Below are 17,848 nucleotides of genomic sequence, written 5' to 3' on the forward strand. Positions count from 1 at the left end.
TCCTGTTTTAATACGTTGCATTTAACCACTTAAGGACCGCCGCACGACGATATACGTCGGCAGAATGGCACGGCTGGGCGTGTGTGTGTATGTGTGTGTTTTTTTTATTTATATATATATATATTATACACACACACACACACGTCCCCTTTTAAGAGCCCAGTCGTGGGTCACGAGCACGCCTGTCCGAAACTGCGGGACCCGCGGACCCGATCGCCGCCGGTGTCCCACGATCGGGGTCACAGGAGCTGAAGAACGGGGAGAGCTGTGTGTAAACAAACCTTCCCCGTTCTTCTCTGTGGCAATGTCATTGATCGTCTGTTCCCTGATATAGGGAACGATGATCACTGACATCACACGCCCTGCCCCCTACAATTAGAAACACACATGAGGTCACACTTAACCCCTACAGCGCCTCCTAGTGGTCAACCCCTTCACTGCAGTTGTCATTTTCACAGTAATCGGTGCATATTTATAGCACTTTTCGCTGTGAAAATTACAATGGTCCCAAAAATGTGTTAAAAGTGTCTGATGCGTCCGCCATAATGTTGCTGTCACAAAAAAAATTGCTGATCGCCGCCATTAGTAGTATAAAAGAATTAATAAGAATGCCATAAAACTATCCCCTATTTTGTAAACTCTATAAATTTTGCGCAAACCAATCGATAAGCGCTTATTGTGTTTTGTTTTTTAAATGCCAAAAATAGGTAGAGTACATATCGGCCTAAACTGAGGAAAAAAAATGTTTTTTTTATATCTTTTTTGGGGATATTTATTATAGCAAAAAGTAAAAAAATATTGCATTTTTTTTTTCAAAATTGTCGCTCTATTTTTGTTTATAGTGCAAACAATAAAAACCGCAGAGGTGATCAAATGCCACCAAAAGAAAGTTCTATTTGTGGGGAAAAAAAGGACGCCAAGTTTGTTTGGGAGCCACGTCGCACGGCCGCGCAATTGTCAGTTAAAGCGACGCAGTGCCGATTCGCAAAAAGGGGCAAGGTCCTTAACCTGCATATTTGTTCGGGTCTTAAAGCGGTAGTTCACCCTCCTTTCCATCATTTGACCATTAAATTCGGCATCGTAGCGCGAGCTACGGTATGCCGGTCTTAAATTTTTAATCCCCGTACTCACTGTGGTATCGCTGATTGAAGAATCCGACTCCCGCGGGGAATGGGCGTGCCTATGGAGAGGGAGGATGATTGACGGCCGGCTCTGGCACGTCACGCTCCCCGAAGACAGCCGGAGTAGGTCTCGGCTATTCACGACGCCTGCGCACAGGCTATGCGCAGGCGCCGTGAATAGCCAAGCCTATTTCGGCTATTTCCGGAGAAGCGTGACGTGCCAGGGCCGGCCGTCAATCACCTTCTCTCACCATAGGAACGCCCATTCCCCGGATTCTTCAATCAGCGATACCACAGTGAGTACGGGCATAAAAAATGTAAGACCGGCATACCGTAGCTCGCGCTACGATGCCGAATTTAATGGTCTAATAAAAAAAAACTTTTTTTTTTTAACAGGGCGAACCCCCGCTTTAAGTGGTTAAAGGAGAAATACCTTCAGTTTGCTATAAAAGCATCACTGTTGAAAACTCCTCAAATAAAATATAAAACTAACTTCCATTTACCTTTCAAACAGACTTTGAACTATGTGCAGTAGATAAAATGCAGACCTGTGTTGAATAATTATACAAACAGCACAGACAATAAAAAGCTGTATTGGCTGTCTAGGCACAATAAAACTGTGCAGAGTCTGTCTTGTTGCCTTACTCCTCTGCTCTATATGATCTTTTCTTCCTGCTTAGAGATTTTAACTTTTTCTGATGTAAAGATCTATATCCAGTTTTGTGTACACTTATTTTGTAGGTTTATTTATTTTTTTGCAGTCAAATTCTATAGTTCTGGGAAGGCTTATAAATGTAGTGTTTTTATCACCTGTCCCATATAGATTAGAGGTGCACCGAATGGAAATTTTTGTTAATGAAACCGAAAATTCAGGTTTCACTTGACCGAAACTGATTTAACAAAATATATAATTTCATATATCATTTTTATTCCACATTTTAATTGATATAATGAATTTTAATTAATTTGAATGTCGCCCATTAATGGCACGTTTAGCACAAAAAAAGCCCAAGAAAAATGCATCCCTTTAAATTCTATGCATGTTGTCACACTGGCCTCTGCTCTTCTGTTGTGGTGGTAAAAATCTTGCTTGTTGTTTTTGGTCGGTAAAAAAAAAAACTGTACCAAAAAAAACGAATCTCCCCAATGAAATGCATTGAAAAGGCAGCAAGAACGCATCAATACTGCACCCAAGTTACTTTTATGATGCAGTTTTTGAGTCACATGACCTATGGAAAAACAGCATTAACACAGTAAAATCGCAAGCATTTTCAATAAAATTGATTTTGTCCAAAAATTATAAAATCGTAAGCATTTTCGGCGCCATAATTGGCACCTTTTTTCTCTATCAGCGAAATGTCAAACACTATTTTCGACCCATATGTTTTTTTAGAAATTTTTGGTGCGTTTCTAAGATTTAATATACAGCAGAAGCAGTATCCTACTCTAGCTGCAGGGGCACAGTTTTTAGAATTTCCTTTGTGATAGATTAAGCCGGGGAAGACAAACTCCTGCCGTCACCAGGGGGGGGAAAAAAAAGTACAGGCTTCCAAAAGTGCTTATCCAAAGCGGCACATACAGGTGAAACTCGAAAAATTCGAATATCGTGCAAAAGTTCATTTATTAAACTAATGCAACTTAAAAGGTGAAACTAATATGAGATGGACTCGTTACATGCAAAGCAAGATAGTTCAAGCTGTGATTTATCATCATTGTGATGATTATGGCTTACAGCTCATAAAAACCCAAAATCCACAATCTCAGAAAATATGAATATTGGGAAAAGGTGCGATTTTCTAGGCTCAAAGTGTCCCACTCTAATCAGCTAACTAAACCATAACACCTGCCAAGGGTTCCTGAGCCTTTAAATGGTCTCTCAGTCTGGTTCAGTAGGAATCACAATCATGGGAAATAATGCTTACCTGACAGTTGTGCAGAAAACCATCATTGACACCCTCCATAAGGAGGGAAAGCCTCAAAAGGCAATTGCAAAAGAAGTTGGATGTTCCCAAAGTGCTGTATCAAAGCACATTAATAGGAAGTTATGTGGAAGGGAAAAGTGTGGAAGAAAAAGGTGCACAAGCAGCAGGGATGACCGCAGCCTGGAGAGGATTGTGAGGAAAAGACCATTCAAAAGTGTTGGGGACTTTCACAAGGAGTGGACTGAGGCTGGAGTCAGTGCATCAAGAGCCACCACACACAGACGGATCCTGGACATGGGCTTCAAATGTCGTATTCCTCTTGTCAAGCCACTCCTGAACAACAAACAAAGTCAGAAGCGTCTTACCTGGGCTAAAGAAAAACACACCTGGTTTGTTGCTTAGTGGTCCAAAGTTCTCTTTTCTGATGAGAGCAAATTTTGCATCTCATTTTGAAACCAAGGAGCCAGAGTCTGGAGGAAGAATGGAGAGGCACACACTGCAAGATGCTTTAAGTCCAGTGTGAAGTTTCCACAGTCTGTGTTGATTTGGGGAGCCATGTCATCTGCTGGTGTTGGGCCACTGTGCTTCATTAAGTCCAGGGTCAATGCTGCCGTCTACCAGGAGATTTTGGAGCACTTCATGCTTTGTTCCACAGATGAGCTCTATGGGGATGCTGACTTCATTTTCCAACAAGACTTGGCACCTGCCCACACTGCCAAAAGCACCAAAACCTGGTTCAATGACCGTGGGATTACTGTGTTTCATTGGCCAGCAAACTCGCCTGACCTGAACCCCATAGAGAATCTATGGGGCATTACCAAGAGAAAGATGAGACATGATACCGAACAATGCAGAAGAGCTGAAGGCCGCTATTGAAGCTTCCTGGTCTTCCATAACACCTCAGCAGTGCCACAGGCTGATGGCTTCCATGCCACGCCGCATTGAGGCAGTAATTGCTGCAAAAGGGGCCCAAACCAAATACTGAGTACATATGCATGTTTATACTTTTCAGAGGTCCGATATTGTTCTATGTACAATCCTTGTTTTATTGATTGCATGTAATCTAATTTTCTGAGATTGTGGATTTGGGTGTTTCATGAGCTGTAAGCCATAATCATCTCATATATTGGTTTCACCTTTTTAAGTTGCATTAGTGAAATAAATTAACTTTTGCACGATATTCAAATTTTTCGAGTTTCGCCTGTATATAAAATCAAAGAAACATTGCACTACTGTGCAGCCAATGTGTAGACTTAAAAATAGCCTCAGCCCATAGGTCTCCGCCAAAGCCACGCCACCTGACATGTTTCGCTCTACCCACCAGAGCTTAATCTTGGGGTTAGAATTTTCATAACATGGTCTGTTTTTTTTATTTATTTTTTATTTGATTGGGTCATGTTATGGGTATATCGGCAATCAATTTGCATAGAATTTCTCTGTTGGGCTGACTTTTTTTTTTTTTTTTTTTTTTTAAACTAGCTCATGAATTCCAGTTGCTTCTGAGTGCTAAATGAGAGGGCCTGCCTGCTATAGGCCCATAATCTGCTCCAGTGTAATATTAAGGGACAACTTGCTAGGAAAAGCAGAACATTTAATTTTGAGGATGTTCTTTGCTCATATAATGGTGTATATAGAAAGTTCCTGGTGATGCTACAGGTACCAGGAACTATCATTTTGACATTTCCATTATAGTTTTTAGAAAATTGGTTGCAGACAAAAAAAAAATGGCTTGTGTATAAAATAAAATTTTATTTTCTTATAACAAAAATGTTTACTTTTTAGTAATATTCAACCCTCGGTTTGTTTAAGGCCTTGTACACACGGGCAGACATGTCTGATGAAAACGGTCCACGGACCGTTTTCATCAGACATGTCTCCTGGGATGTTTTGGTCTGATGTGTGTACACACCATTAGACCAAAATCCCCGCGGACAGAGAACACGGTGACGTATACGACACTGACGTTCTCTGACGCGGAAGTTCAATGAATCAATTCGACGCATGCGCGGGATTTCAGGCTGCTGGTTATACGTCATAACCAGCGGACATGTCCAATGAGTCATACTGACCATCGGACATGTCCGACGGACATGGTTCCAGCGCACAAGTTTCTTAGCATGCTAAGAAACTTTTGTCCGCTGGAAACCTGTCCGCTAGCCCAGGAATCCGATCCGGTAGGCCCTACACACGGTCGGACATGTCCGCGGAAACTATGTTCGGTCGTGTGTACAAGGCCTCAGAACTTTCCGCTACTGTTTTTAGCTTTTAACCCTTGCTATATTGCAGTTTAAAAAATTGCTTGCAGGACTGGAATCCTGGCTCTCTACACCAATAAACACACAGTCCCATACCCTAGGATGGCAAGGTATTCCCTTGCTCCTTACTCCTCCCTCCTCCCTTCCCCAGCCTTACAGACTGGCTCGATGACACTGTCCAGTTACTTTTTCCTGTGAAGACTGGAAGTTCAGGGAAGGAGTGCTGAGAGCAGAGGCAGCCAGCAACCTTAAAAGTTGTAAACAGCAAGTATGTGGGGGGGAGAATATTAACAAATCGTTCACTGTTGAATGTTTTATTATATTCTCAATGTTTAAAGCTAAAAAATCTAAACAAAAAAAAAAAACACTAAGGGGCTTAACGCTACTATAAGGCCCTGTGTAAGACCTTCTTTTTAGGTCCGCGATTCATGGTTTTCAGAGCGCATTTATTTACTGCAGTGATGGAAGTTGCACTCCTAACAGCTGCATGTAGAAGTTTGCAAGTGTACTGTGACATTGAGGTATTGGGGAAAACCCAAAGTGTGAAACATCTAAGAAAAGTCCTTACACTTTGTCATGAGTTGTTCATTACTTTATAGCTATTAATGGAGGAGAAAACCTACTCTGTACAGAGTTCCACAGATAAATCAACTTCCTTCATGTCACTCTTAAAATGCAACTTCAACCAACACTTTTGAATAAAAATGGAAAAAATATATATAAAATTATATCAGGGTTTGTATTGCCATCTGTGTCCCTGTTGGGGCGATTCCTCTTGTGTCCTGCAAGGACAGGAAATTAATGTAAGGGCTCATTCACACTACAGCTCAAAAAGAAAACTGCTTTAACAGGCATTTGAGCTTTTATGCCTTTCTCTTAGACCCCTTTCACACTGAGCTGCCCATAGCGTCGGTGGTAAAACACCGCTATTTTACCCCCGACGCTATGCGCGGATTTGCGGCGCAATTTGGCCGCTTGGGGGGGGGGTCGCTTTTAACCCCCCTAGCGGCCGAGAAAGGGTTGTAGCCACGCTGTCCTATTGATTTCAATGGGCAGGAGCAGTGGAGGAGCGGTAAACACACTGCTCCAAAGATGCGGCTAGCAGGACTTTTTTTTTTACCATCCTGCTAGCGCAACGCTCCAGTGTGAAAGCCCTCAGGCTTTCACACTGGAGACAATGGAGCAGCTGTTTAAGGGGAGCTTGCAAGCGCTATTTTTAATGCTATAGCGCCTGCAATACGCCCTCAGTGTGAAAGGGGTCTAACGGTTCATGTACACTACAGCTCATAGAAGCTGCTACTACAGGTGTTTCAGCTTTTTGAGCTTTAATTTTTCCTCTGCCTGGAAACTCCCCTCCCATGTTGGCCATCTCTAATCAGGGTGGGAGGGGGGTCTGTCACAAAGATGAAAATGCCCTCTATTTCCTCTTTTTCTGCTCCACTGGGGTAATCAAAAGAAAGTAATGGATACAAAAAATTGGTAGTATAAAAATCCATACTCCAACCCAAAACTTGGGTAAAAGATTTAGGATTGTTTCATAGTACCTATAGCTACAGAGGTAAGTGAGGATTTGTTTTAAAGCTCATTTACTGCTTAAAGCTTAACTCCAGGATCAAGCTACTTTTTTGCAATTACGGATCCCTCTTCCTAAGTTCCTTTAAACAGCTGATACAATCCAAGGGTTAGAAACCCCAATGATGTAATGATGTCCCTTGGAAAATAGTGCGCCTTCCTTGTGCCAGGAGTAGGTTTTTTTTGTTTTGTTTTTTTGTCTCGCATTTACATCTGTGTGAGGAAAATTGGACTACATTTCCCATTACGCAAAGGTGTTAAAGTGTTTGAGCTGTGGGCTCTATGCTAGGCACGCACACCTACAGCCCCACACTGCTGTCACTGCATTGATGTGCACAATAGGAGGCTCAGACCAGGAGTCTCAAACTCTGGAGTCCACCCACTACAGTGAGCGAAGTCATGGTTCTGTCGCCACTCAATGTAATCTACAATAAGGCAGAGACAAGACTGGTGGTCAGGGGGATACACAGTATAGCGGCCATTGTATAGCAGTCCGTGTATCTGCGCATGCACAAGGGTTTCCCTGATCGTGTATAGACTGCGAACAGTGAAGTCTGAAACCATCCCTGTTTGTTCGTGCGCAATAAATCACCTGCCCATGGGCTCTAGCAGAACTCGAAGGTCAGGCAAAGCAGGTGTTTCGCCAGATTAGGCGACCCGTTAGAATTTGTAACACAAGTTATGTTCCTTAGCTGCTATCTTGCTACACCCCGCACTCCACTGTAAGGATACAGTGAGAAGGGGGCAAGCAGACATCTTGTTACACCCACCAGAGTTTTGCATTTCTGACTTTTTTTAACAGTAAATGGAGCTTATAAGGTCAAATACAATATTTATAAATTCGATGGACTGTTTAGATCAGGTGTCGGCAACCCGCGGCTCTTTTGAACCTTTGCCGTGGCTCCGGGGCTGTGTTGCCAACAGTCCGTGTATGGGTAGCAGTGCCGGTAAAAATGATGGCCGCGGCAGCTCTTGCAACTGCGCATGCGCCGTTCCGAAGCCTGCCAAGCTCGGGAAACGTTGTACGTACTCGGCCGGGCGGCGCATGCGCAGTAACGTAATGGCGCGGCGGTATTCATTCTCGGCGCGGCGGTGGTGCTATTGCCTATGAGAGGCTCCAGGATGGACGGAGCAGGATGGATTTGGCAGTGCGATGGATGGGCTGAACGGGCTCCTGGTCCTGAGAGGAGAGAGAGGGACCGAGAGCCCGCGAAGGAGGAGGAGGACACTTCCTGGACTGAAGTGTTACTTGCTGACAGTTAAGGTGGGAGGAGGGACCAGCGAGCAGCTAAGAACCGTAGTGTGACAGCCCGCCCTCTACACGGAGAAGGGTGAGGCCACGCTGAGAAGAAACCTGTGTATGTGAATGGTGTATGGGGGGGGGGGCTAGAGCGGCCTAGTCTGGGGCCGGGCTGGGCATGTGGAGGTGGAATCTTATCTGATATTGTACAGTATTGCATTGACAGTATTGATAATATCAGATAAGATTCCACCTCCACATGCCCAGCAAATGCATTACTGTACAATATCATATATGTCGCAATGGATTTGCGGCTCCTAGTTTTGTTTTTCCTTTCGGAAACGGGTCCAAGTGGCTCTTTATGTCTTAAAGGTTGCAGACCCCTGGTTTAGATGTTCAATTTTAAATGCAGTGGCAAACCCGCTAATGTCACAGGTTTGCTAATCTGACAGAACACCTCCTGATTTTGTAATTCAACATGTAAATGGATGTATTTCTAAATGCTGTATTTCCCTATATAAGCTCAGTTTTAATGTTAAAAATAAGTCTGATGTGGGGGTCGGATGTTGGGGTGCGAGGGTCACTTTCTAAATTTCACACTTTCTTTTCTTTTTGTTTTCTAACTACCTCTCTTTGGGTACAACTATCCTTTTGGCTATACCTGACTAGGCTGCCAATATTATGTGGGTCGTCAGGCTGAAACCTAAAAATGCCTACTTGGTTTAGATATAGACCCCACTATATGAACTTTTCTGTAATGGCACTGATAATACGTATTACATCCCTGAGGGTACTATGTCAGCGCTGTATCACGGGAAGTATATGGTGGCCTTAAAATGGTTGTAAACCCAACCACACATCTTGCACCTACAGGTAAGCCTAGATTAAGGCTTACCTGTAGGTGCAAGAAATGTCTCCTAAACCTGAACGGTTTAGGAGATATTTACAGTAATTGCAGGAGTTGATGTCTACGGCGCATGCGTGCCGTAGACAACGACTCAGGCGCACTGAAGGTGCCGTTTTTCTTAATGGCATAACCCGGCTTAATGCTTTTATTTCCGCACATGCGTGGGAGTGACGTCATCTCTGCTCCGGTCAATCACAGCGCCGGAGCGGCGAAAACAGGAAGTATCTGCGAGGGGACATGGGGAGGACTTTGGCGACTTTGATTTCGGGTAAGTGCCACATAATGAGCTTGTATGCTGGGGGGGGGGGTTACTTCCTCTTTAAAGAGAGGTGTTGCAATTACTGCTCCGAGACACTATATCCTATCTATCCTATCTATCCTATCTATCCTATCTATCCTATCTATCCTATCTATCCTATCTATCCTATCTATCCTATCTATCCTATCTATCCTATCTATCTATCACTATGTAAAATCTGAAAACTCACAATAAAAAACAATTGAATTAAAAAAATAAGTGTGAAATGCAAAACTCCGGTGGGTGTAACGTGATGAGCCGCTTGCCCCCTTCTCAGTGTATCCTTACTGTGGAGGAGTGTGGGCTGTAGCAAGATGGCGGCGACGAAACGTCACTTCCGTTACAAATTATGACGGGTTGCCTAATCTGATGAAACACCTGCGTGTTCATCTGTGAATGTGCCATAACGCTGGCACCCGAGGGGGGCAGAGCCACCCGGGAGATGGGACTTAATTTCCATCAAAGTTCTGCTTTAATGATATGTACGTACCAAATGTCCATGGCCTGGCCACCAGTTGAGTTCAAAGTAATGTGGGCATAAATGCAAATTATGCCAGGAGTCTGATTTACAAGATCAGTTAGAATGTGTAATTGGATGCCCTCTCGGCTTGAAAAACTGAGGCTGGGTGGTATATATTTCAGAGATTTTCACAACTCTTCCTTTAGGGTTGTTCCTTATCATGGCCTACCACTTATTCTACCCTGACGGTCTTGGCTCTTCAAATATTTGGTCCACAGGAGGCTCTCATCTCTAAATCTGAGATGACTGTATTTATGTAGTTTCAAGTGCTTCAACTTTTATCATGACTGAGTCAGAATTTTCAGTCATGGCAGGAAGGGAAATACATCATTGGGGAACACTGATTTGGCAACCAGATCTTCAAGGAGAAAATTGATGCAGTATCTGTTTTTTCCTCCAGTTAGCAGTCCTGCCGAGTAAGTGCTTATTCGTGCCAATCACTTTATCATTTGTTTAGTAGGGAGGTAGAATGACCAAGACACCACAAAGGTTAGTACTTGATTACCTACCAAGGACCCTGAATGTGTGTTTTTTTTTTCTGGAGTTGTGTTCCTCAAATGAAAAGATACTGGTGGGATCAACTGCCTTTCTATAAAAATGGAACATGGATGTTTTCGTGTAGCCTAATTGGTAATAAGACGTGCATTTAGTGCTCTTTTAAGCTAAAGGCGTCCACTTTTAATGTTGGAGTAATATTTATGCATCATGTCTCTTGGATGCAAAGTACCGGTAATACTTTTTCAATGCAAACATTTGTCAGTGAAGCTGTTGCAAAGATTATATTCCTTTTCAATAGAACCTCCCTGAGTAGTGCTGAGGATTTAGTTACTGTGTAATATTTTTGTAGATAAATGACTAACTACTATGTAGTGAAGGTGAATTCCCACTTCTTCCGTATAGTTTTTAAACAAAAGGAATTCGGCTTGTATACATGTTTTTAATAACGATTCAGTCCTGGTTCACATTGATGCAAATTTGATGCGGTTCAGATGTGTTCCAGAACGCATAGATTTGCAAAATGTGGCAGCAGAGAGGGGGGAGGGGTCAGGTAAACAGAGCTTCCCCTTTTGGGTAGAGCTCTGCTTTTAAGCACAAGGCACTCCAAACTGCATGAAAATTGCACTACTTTGCACTGTATCCCATTTGAACCAAAGCTCAAGCTTTTTAAATATTCTGTGTTTCTTCACCAGGAATTGTGTGGTTTTTTTTTTTTTTTTTTTTACATCAGGTATTGTAGAAGTATACAGTATAATGCCTAATGAAGATGCCTTTTTTGTTTTGAAAGCTTGCAATTTTAGTACAAACTTCTGGCATTCATCAATGGCAGCCATAGTACAAAACTGCAGCTGCAAATCATAAATGTATTATAGGCTATATTGTATACTGTATTTGGCGTATAAGACTACCCTTTACACTTAAAAAAAAAAAATGTCCAAAAAGCAGGGGTCATCTTATATGCCGGCTCAGCTGCTCGGGTGCCTGCTGGATGTTCGGTAATACTGTATGTATCTTCGGCTACATACAGTATATAACGCTTAGCCAATCCCGGTGAGCCAGTGCCGGCCCAAGACATTGTGCTGCCTGGTACCAAGAATGAAATGTTGCCACCCCCAAAAAAAAATTACGCCCACCAAAATACCCCCACATCCATTATTTTATATCATGATAACTAAAGTGGACCTATCATGGCTCTATACATGTGTATATAGGAGTATAATAAGGACCTGTTATGGCTCTATTCATGCAATTAACCCCACAGTGGAGCGGGAGGAACGGTCGGCCCGGCAATTAGCCCCACAGTGGAGTGGAGAGTGGAGCTGGTTGGAATGGGATGGCGTGCGGGCAGGAAATTTGCTGCCCCCCTGAAAGTGCTGCCTGGTACAATGGTACCATCGGGTCCCATGGTAGGGCCGGCCCTGCGGTGAGCGATGTATGCAAATAAATACAAAGCCTGTTGAGATTGTAGTAACAACCTCTGCCAATCCAAGCAGGCTTTGTATTCATTAATAGAATACATCGCTCGCCGTGATTGGCTCCAGCTCCAACAAGAAGGAAGAAGAATATGGCTCTAGCTCCAGCAAGAATGAAGAAGACTATGGCTCTAGAAGGAAGAAATATGAAGCCTCGGAAGGGGGGTCGTCTTTTGTGGTGAGTACAGGCAAAACATTGTAAAAAACTGTAAAATTAGGAGGTCGCCTTTATACACCGGCAAATACGGTAGGTAAAGTGGCACACAAATGATCCCTCTTTTTGCAGTTTTGGTTGATTCCATACCCCATGTGACTACCACCTTCTTTTCCTGTACTGCTATAAAATAATTTTCACTGATTCACTCCTACTCTTTAAACATCCATGGCAAAGCTGCAATTTTGGAAAGAAAGTTTTGCAGAACAGTCCGTTTGGCAGAACGAACTCTGGCAAAAGTTTGAGGCTCATTTTGTCCTGACAGTCTTACCAGGATTAACACAGTTCAAAATTTTAAGGGTCCGTAGAAAAGCCACCATTACCTGATGTACATATTTTTTCAGGTTGCACATTTTAGCTAAATTACTGTATCTCTCAAAGGGTTTATCTAGCAGTTTGGATCAGGAATATGTTTAACTAATAATATAAAAGAAATTATTGCATAAATCTGTGAATAAAGTAGAAACCCCGTTAATTGTAGGTGTTTCTGTGACTATTCAATATTTGTTACACAAATAACTAATATTTTGTGGACATGCTACAGGACTTGTTATGGAAGTCCTCAATGGGGTGATCATAAATCTTTTTTTTTTTTTTTTTTTTTTTTTGTGCTACATTTCCTGAAACAGCTGAGAGAAGTTTCTTTTACAAAGAAAAAACAGGTCAAAATGCACTTTTTACAGGCGGTCATGGCCATCTGGTAAGTGAGCTTGACCCACAACTGAAATACTGCCCTGACATTACTAAAATTGATGCCAAACTGTCACCTAAGGAGGTTGGTGTGTGGAGTATGTGCTTGCATCCTTTCTCTTGTTTAAATATGGCAGTAGAGATGCACAATCCCTGTGTTTTCTAAAGGTGCAGGGCTTGGGGCTGAACTCAAGTCTGAAGGATGCAGGGTTTGGGGTTGATGTAAGGTCTGAAGGTGCATGCACTTGAGGTTCATCTGTGGTGTGAAGGTACGGGGGGTTTGGGGCTGATCTGTGGTGTGAAGGTATGGGGGATTTGGGGCTGATCTTTGGTGTGAAGGTATGGGGGGTGGGGGTTTGGGGCTGATTTGTGGTGTGAAGGTATGGGGGGTTTGGGGCTGATCTTTGGTGTGAAGGTATGGGGGGGGGGGGGGTTTGGGGCTGATTTGTGGTGTGAAGGTATGGGGGATTTGGGGCTGATCTGTGGTGTGAAGGTACGGGGGGGGGGGGGTTTGGGGCCGATTTGTGGTGTGAAGGTACAGGGGGCTGGGGTTTGGGGCTGATCTGTGGTGTGAAGGTACGGGGGGGTTGGGGCTGATCTGTGGTGTGAAGGTATGGGGGATTTGGGGCTGATCTGTGGTGTGAAGGTATGGGGGGTTTGGGGCTATTCTGTGGTGTGAAGGTACAGGGGGTGGGGGTGGGGGTTTAGGGCTAATTTGTGGTGTGAAGGTACGAGGGGTTTGGGGCTGATCTCTAGTGTGAAGGTACGGGGGGTTTGGGGCTGATCTCTGGTGTGAAGGTGCAGGGGGTTTGGGGCTGATCTCTGGTGTGAAGGTACGGGGGGTTTGGGGCTGATCTCTGGTGTGAAGGTACGGGGGGTTTGGGGCTGATCTCTGGTGTGAAGGTACTGGGGGTTTGGGGCTGATCTCTGGTGTGAAGGTACGGGGGGTTTGGGGCTGATCTCTGGTGTGAAGGTACTGGGGGTTTGGGGCTGATCTCTGGTGTGAAGGTATGGGGGCTGATTTGTGGTGTGAAGGTATGGGGGATTTGGGGCTGATCTGTGGTGTGAAGGTACGGGGGGGGGGGGGGGGTTTGGGGCCGATTTGTGGTGTGAAGGTACAGGGGGCGGGGGTTTGGGGCTGATCTGTGGTGTGAAGGTACGGGGGGGGGGGTTGGGGCTGATCTCTGGTGTGAGGGTACTGGGGGTTTGGGGCTGATCTCTGGTGTGGAGGTACGGGGGGGTTTGGGGCTGATCTCTGGTGTGGAGGTACGGGGGGGTTTGGGGCTGATTTCTGGTGTGGAGGCGGGGGATTTGGGGCTGATCTGTGGTCGTCTGAACTGCATACATTGGGTCTGATCTGCGGTAGTAATGTAAACCTGTTTTGTATGTGCACCAGTTAGTATAATAATGGAGTTTAGCTTGCCGTTAGAAGAACAATTATGAGTGCAAAGCATTGAAACCCAACTATATCATTACCGCACGCTGTTGTTCACTTGGTATGCTGGTAGTCTAATGCTTGTAAAAATGGCACCTAATGTGGAAAAGATTGCTTACCCCTGTATAAATATATAGTAGGCATGAAAGCCATTCGTTCCCTTTTTAAAGGTGTTTGTTTCTTATATAGTCATAAGCTTGCTCCCCCTAATGAGGATTTAAGCACTCATTACTCAAGTTGTAAGATGGGATTTCCCTTGCTCTTTTCCCAGTTTTACTGCGCTGACTTGTTTCTGCCATACAGAAATATAATACACACTAGTCTGCTTTTTAAGTCAACTTCTGTTTTTATTTTATTAATAATTATAATAAATATATATTTTATTTACCATTATTATATAATATAATATTATTTTTTACAGTTGAGAGTGAAAACCATTTGAATTCCAGTACAAATTAGCTTCTGTCTCGTTAAGACAATCTCAATAATGAAGACTATTTTGAAAATTGGTTATTGAATATATAGAATATTCATAGACAAATATTTTTCTCACTGATTTTTCTTGTGCTTATGTCTTCTAGGTCGGAGGTCACCCCCTGCAAGAAGTGGGCACCGGTGTGTGGCAGATAATACAAATTTATATGTGTTTGGTGGGTATAATCCAGACTATGACGAATCAGGCGGCCCAGAAAATGAAGACTACCCTCTCTTTAGAGAACTTTGGCGATACCATTTTGCAACAGGAACATGGCATCAAATGGGTACAGATGGCTATATGCCAAGAGAACTTGCATCCATGTCATGTGAGTATTGCGGGGGCAGAGAGAATGCTCAGTACATGTTTCCATGAATACAGCATAAATTGTACTGTAAATGATTTTTTTCTCTTGAGTGGTGCATGCCAGTCATGCACATGAAGAATGATGTATGATTACTACCCCTCAGGGGGCAGGCACAGATTGCTTCCCACTGAGTCTCAGTGAAGGGAAAACCCTGATAAAGTTTTCTACCAGCCCTCCCAGAGTCTGCAACTGGAAACATTATACCAATAGAAAACTATACCAAAATGTTTATTTTTTTTCCCCGCATTCTTAGCCCATCATTGTAGGTGCTACTTTTTATAGGCCTGTGAATTCATTCAGCTAGGCAATGTAGAAAAGTATGACATGAAAAATGCAACAATTTATAGCAACCAAAAAAAATTTCAGTCAACTGTAGGCAGATCTTCACAGGTTTTCTTGTTGGAGGTTTTTGCTCTTATTCTGGCTATCTGGTTTAATCATGCCACTGCCATGGACAAGTCTGTTGTATTAATGCAGCATGTCATGTTAAAGAAAAAACGGGGTTATTTGAAATGCTAGATAATTTTATAATAAAAAATGAAGAAGAAACTGTCATGTTAAATTTTACTGCTTTGTTTTAACGTTCCAGTGGTTTTACATGGCTACAACCTCCTGGTGTTTGGAGGCACAGGCATCCCATTCGGTGAGAGCAATGGTAATGATGTTCATGTCTGTAATGTGAAGTATAAGAGATGGGAAAAGCTCAACTGCGAAGGAAAGAAACCCAACCGTATATATGGGCAGGTTTGTGTTGAATGCATCTTAATACATGGTGTGTTATGTTTTTGTGTTTTTTTTTTTTTTATTTAAAGGAATCCGTCATGAAACAAAACGCCTATGACCCAGCTCATATATGAGCAGCTACTCCATGAGTTGTGTACCACATACCAGTTTTGGGAAATAAAGCTACTTCTATTCTCTGACAGATCGTTCATATCACTTGCAATGTGGGACAGCTCACGTTTCCATGTGCGTTTCCCCGCATGGGAATACAAAGTGATCTGCAGATGCAACCATTTGCCGTTAATTTGCACCCCAAGCATCAAGCGCACACGTACGCATTTTATGGCCACCAGAACGCATGGTACTGCAGCACCATGTGGTTTGGGGTGGCATAATTAGGAAAAAATCTTACTTTCTGTGCTTTTTCCTGCACAGCCTATGTGTTGTGGTGTGAACCTGTCTTTGAGTCAATCCCTGGAGCAACTTTGTAGAATGGGAGTCAGTGAATTTTTTTTTTTTTTTTTTTTTTTTTTTTACTGCTTTATAGTAATGCTTTCCAAAACTGATGTAAAAAAAGGTAATAGCTAGCAATATACCGGTGTTTGTTTGTTTTATCTGAAATCGTTTGAAATGAACATTTCTTTCTCGTACATCACGGGACACAGAGCAGCATATTCATTACTATGTGGGTTATATGGAGTACCTTCAGGTGATGGACACTGGCAATCTCAAACAGGAAGTGCCCCTCCCTATATAACCCCCTCCCATAGGAGGAGTACCTCAGTTTTTTCGCCAGTGTCTTAGGTGTTGGTCATGGTTTAGCTTACCTCCATATCCTTGGGATTAAGGTGGGCTAACCGGTTCTGTCCAAAGGCCTCAGTGCTAAAGTGGTCAGCAACCGGACCCCAAACCATTGGGGTGTAGCCCATAATGCTTTCTGTTTAGAGAGCTGGACCCTGGGCCCAGAACTTAGAAACCTTTGGGGGCCTAATGTTTCTGTTGCCAGAGTGCTATATGGGCCCAGGACAGTGGATCCTTCATAGGAACCCAGGGCCTGAAGGTCTAGACGCCACCCACGGAGATGGGGGAAGATTGGACCTCTTGCTGTGCAAAAGTCCTGCGGCATGGAGCAGGTAAGTATTGGGGGAGCTTGCGGAACTTGGTTCTTAGCGGGTTCCCTACAGGGGGTGCACAGGGGGGACATGCCTGGGTATGCTCTGCATTGGCAAGGAATCACTATGTCTATGACAGAGACAGGATGATTCAAACTTTTTCCCCAGTAAGATGTGACCTCCCTGGTAAGTGTTGCTTAGCTGGGCTGCTGGCGCTAGGTGTGGGATCTCTGTGAGCGGGGAGCCTTTTTCCCATGCTAAAAAGGAGGTCTGTGACCTACCTAAAGGGCTTACCTGCCTGGGTGCCTGCGCTGCTCCGTCCTCCTCCATGTGTGATGGCCCCCGCCGACGGGCGCGCGCGTGCCCGAGATATAAACGATTTTCGCGCCGTTTTCGTGGTGGGGGCGCGTCCCTGTGGGCGGCGAATCACAAATAAAGGAAGGGGAGGCCCTTCCATTAGCTGCCAATACCTCAGTATCATCCTGAGCTAGAGCAGAGGAGGACACAGAGCGGAGCACGCCGAGGACACCCGGTGGCGAAAGGAAGGATTGCAGTCTTTTCTAAGGACTGTCAAACCTACAGATAGGTTTTCTTTTCCTTTTTCTCAGCAGATGGCTATTGGCAATACTTAGTGGGAGACAGAGTGGTTTTCTTTTCCTCTTCAAAAAAGAAAAAGAGAAGAAGGGAAAGAACTGCTGATCTCCCTTCTCAGTTTGGGCGTTAGTCTCTATCGCTCCCAAACCGACAGATCCCCTTAGCTACGTCTGTGGCTGGGTGATAGCAGGTGTACCTCGGTATTGTACCATGGCTTCTGGGTCAGAGGGTACAAAGGGTGGGGATTCCCCCGCAAAATCCGAGGGCTCAGACACGGCTATGCCGCTGCTCTCCCCACAGGACATATCAGGGCACGCCTTGATGGGACCTGGGGGATCTGGTGCTGGGGCTGATCCAGGTCAGTCCAACCCCGGCTTTGTCACTGAGAGGGTTCTTGCTGTTTCTTTAGGTGAACTAGAGAAAAGAATGGCAA

General features: G+C 44.0%; 1 protein-coding gene across 2 annotated transcripts in view; it reads left to right on the forward strand.

Annotated features, from left to right (window-relative positions):
- KLHDC10 (kelch domain containing 10) overlaps positions 1 to 17,848 on the forward strand; it is a 62,560-nt gene that overhangs the window by 31,480 nt on the left and 13,232 nt on the right. For both annotated transcript variants that reach the window (XM_040343257.1, XM_040343258.1), the window contains 2 exons: positions 14,726 to 14,947; positions 15,576 to 15,730. In XM_040343257.1, coding sequence (XP_040199191.1) covers positions 14,726 to 14,947; positions 15,576 to 15,730 — 377 coding nt within the window. The remainder of the gene's footprint in view (positions 1 to 14,725; positions 14,948 to 15,575; positions 15,731 to 17,848) is intronic.

The sequence above is a fragment of the Rana temporaria genome, chromosome 3 (genome assembly GCF_905171775.1).
Source record: "Rana temporaria chromosome 3, aRanTem1.1, whole genome shotgun sequence".
In the NCBI taxonomy this organism is placed as follows: domain Eukaryota; kingdom Metazoa; phylum Chordata; class Amphibia; order Anura; family Ranidae; genus Rana; species Rana temporaria.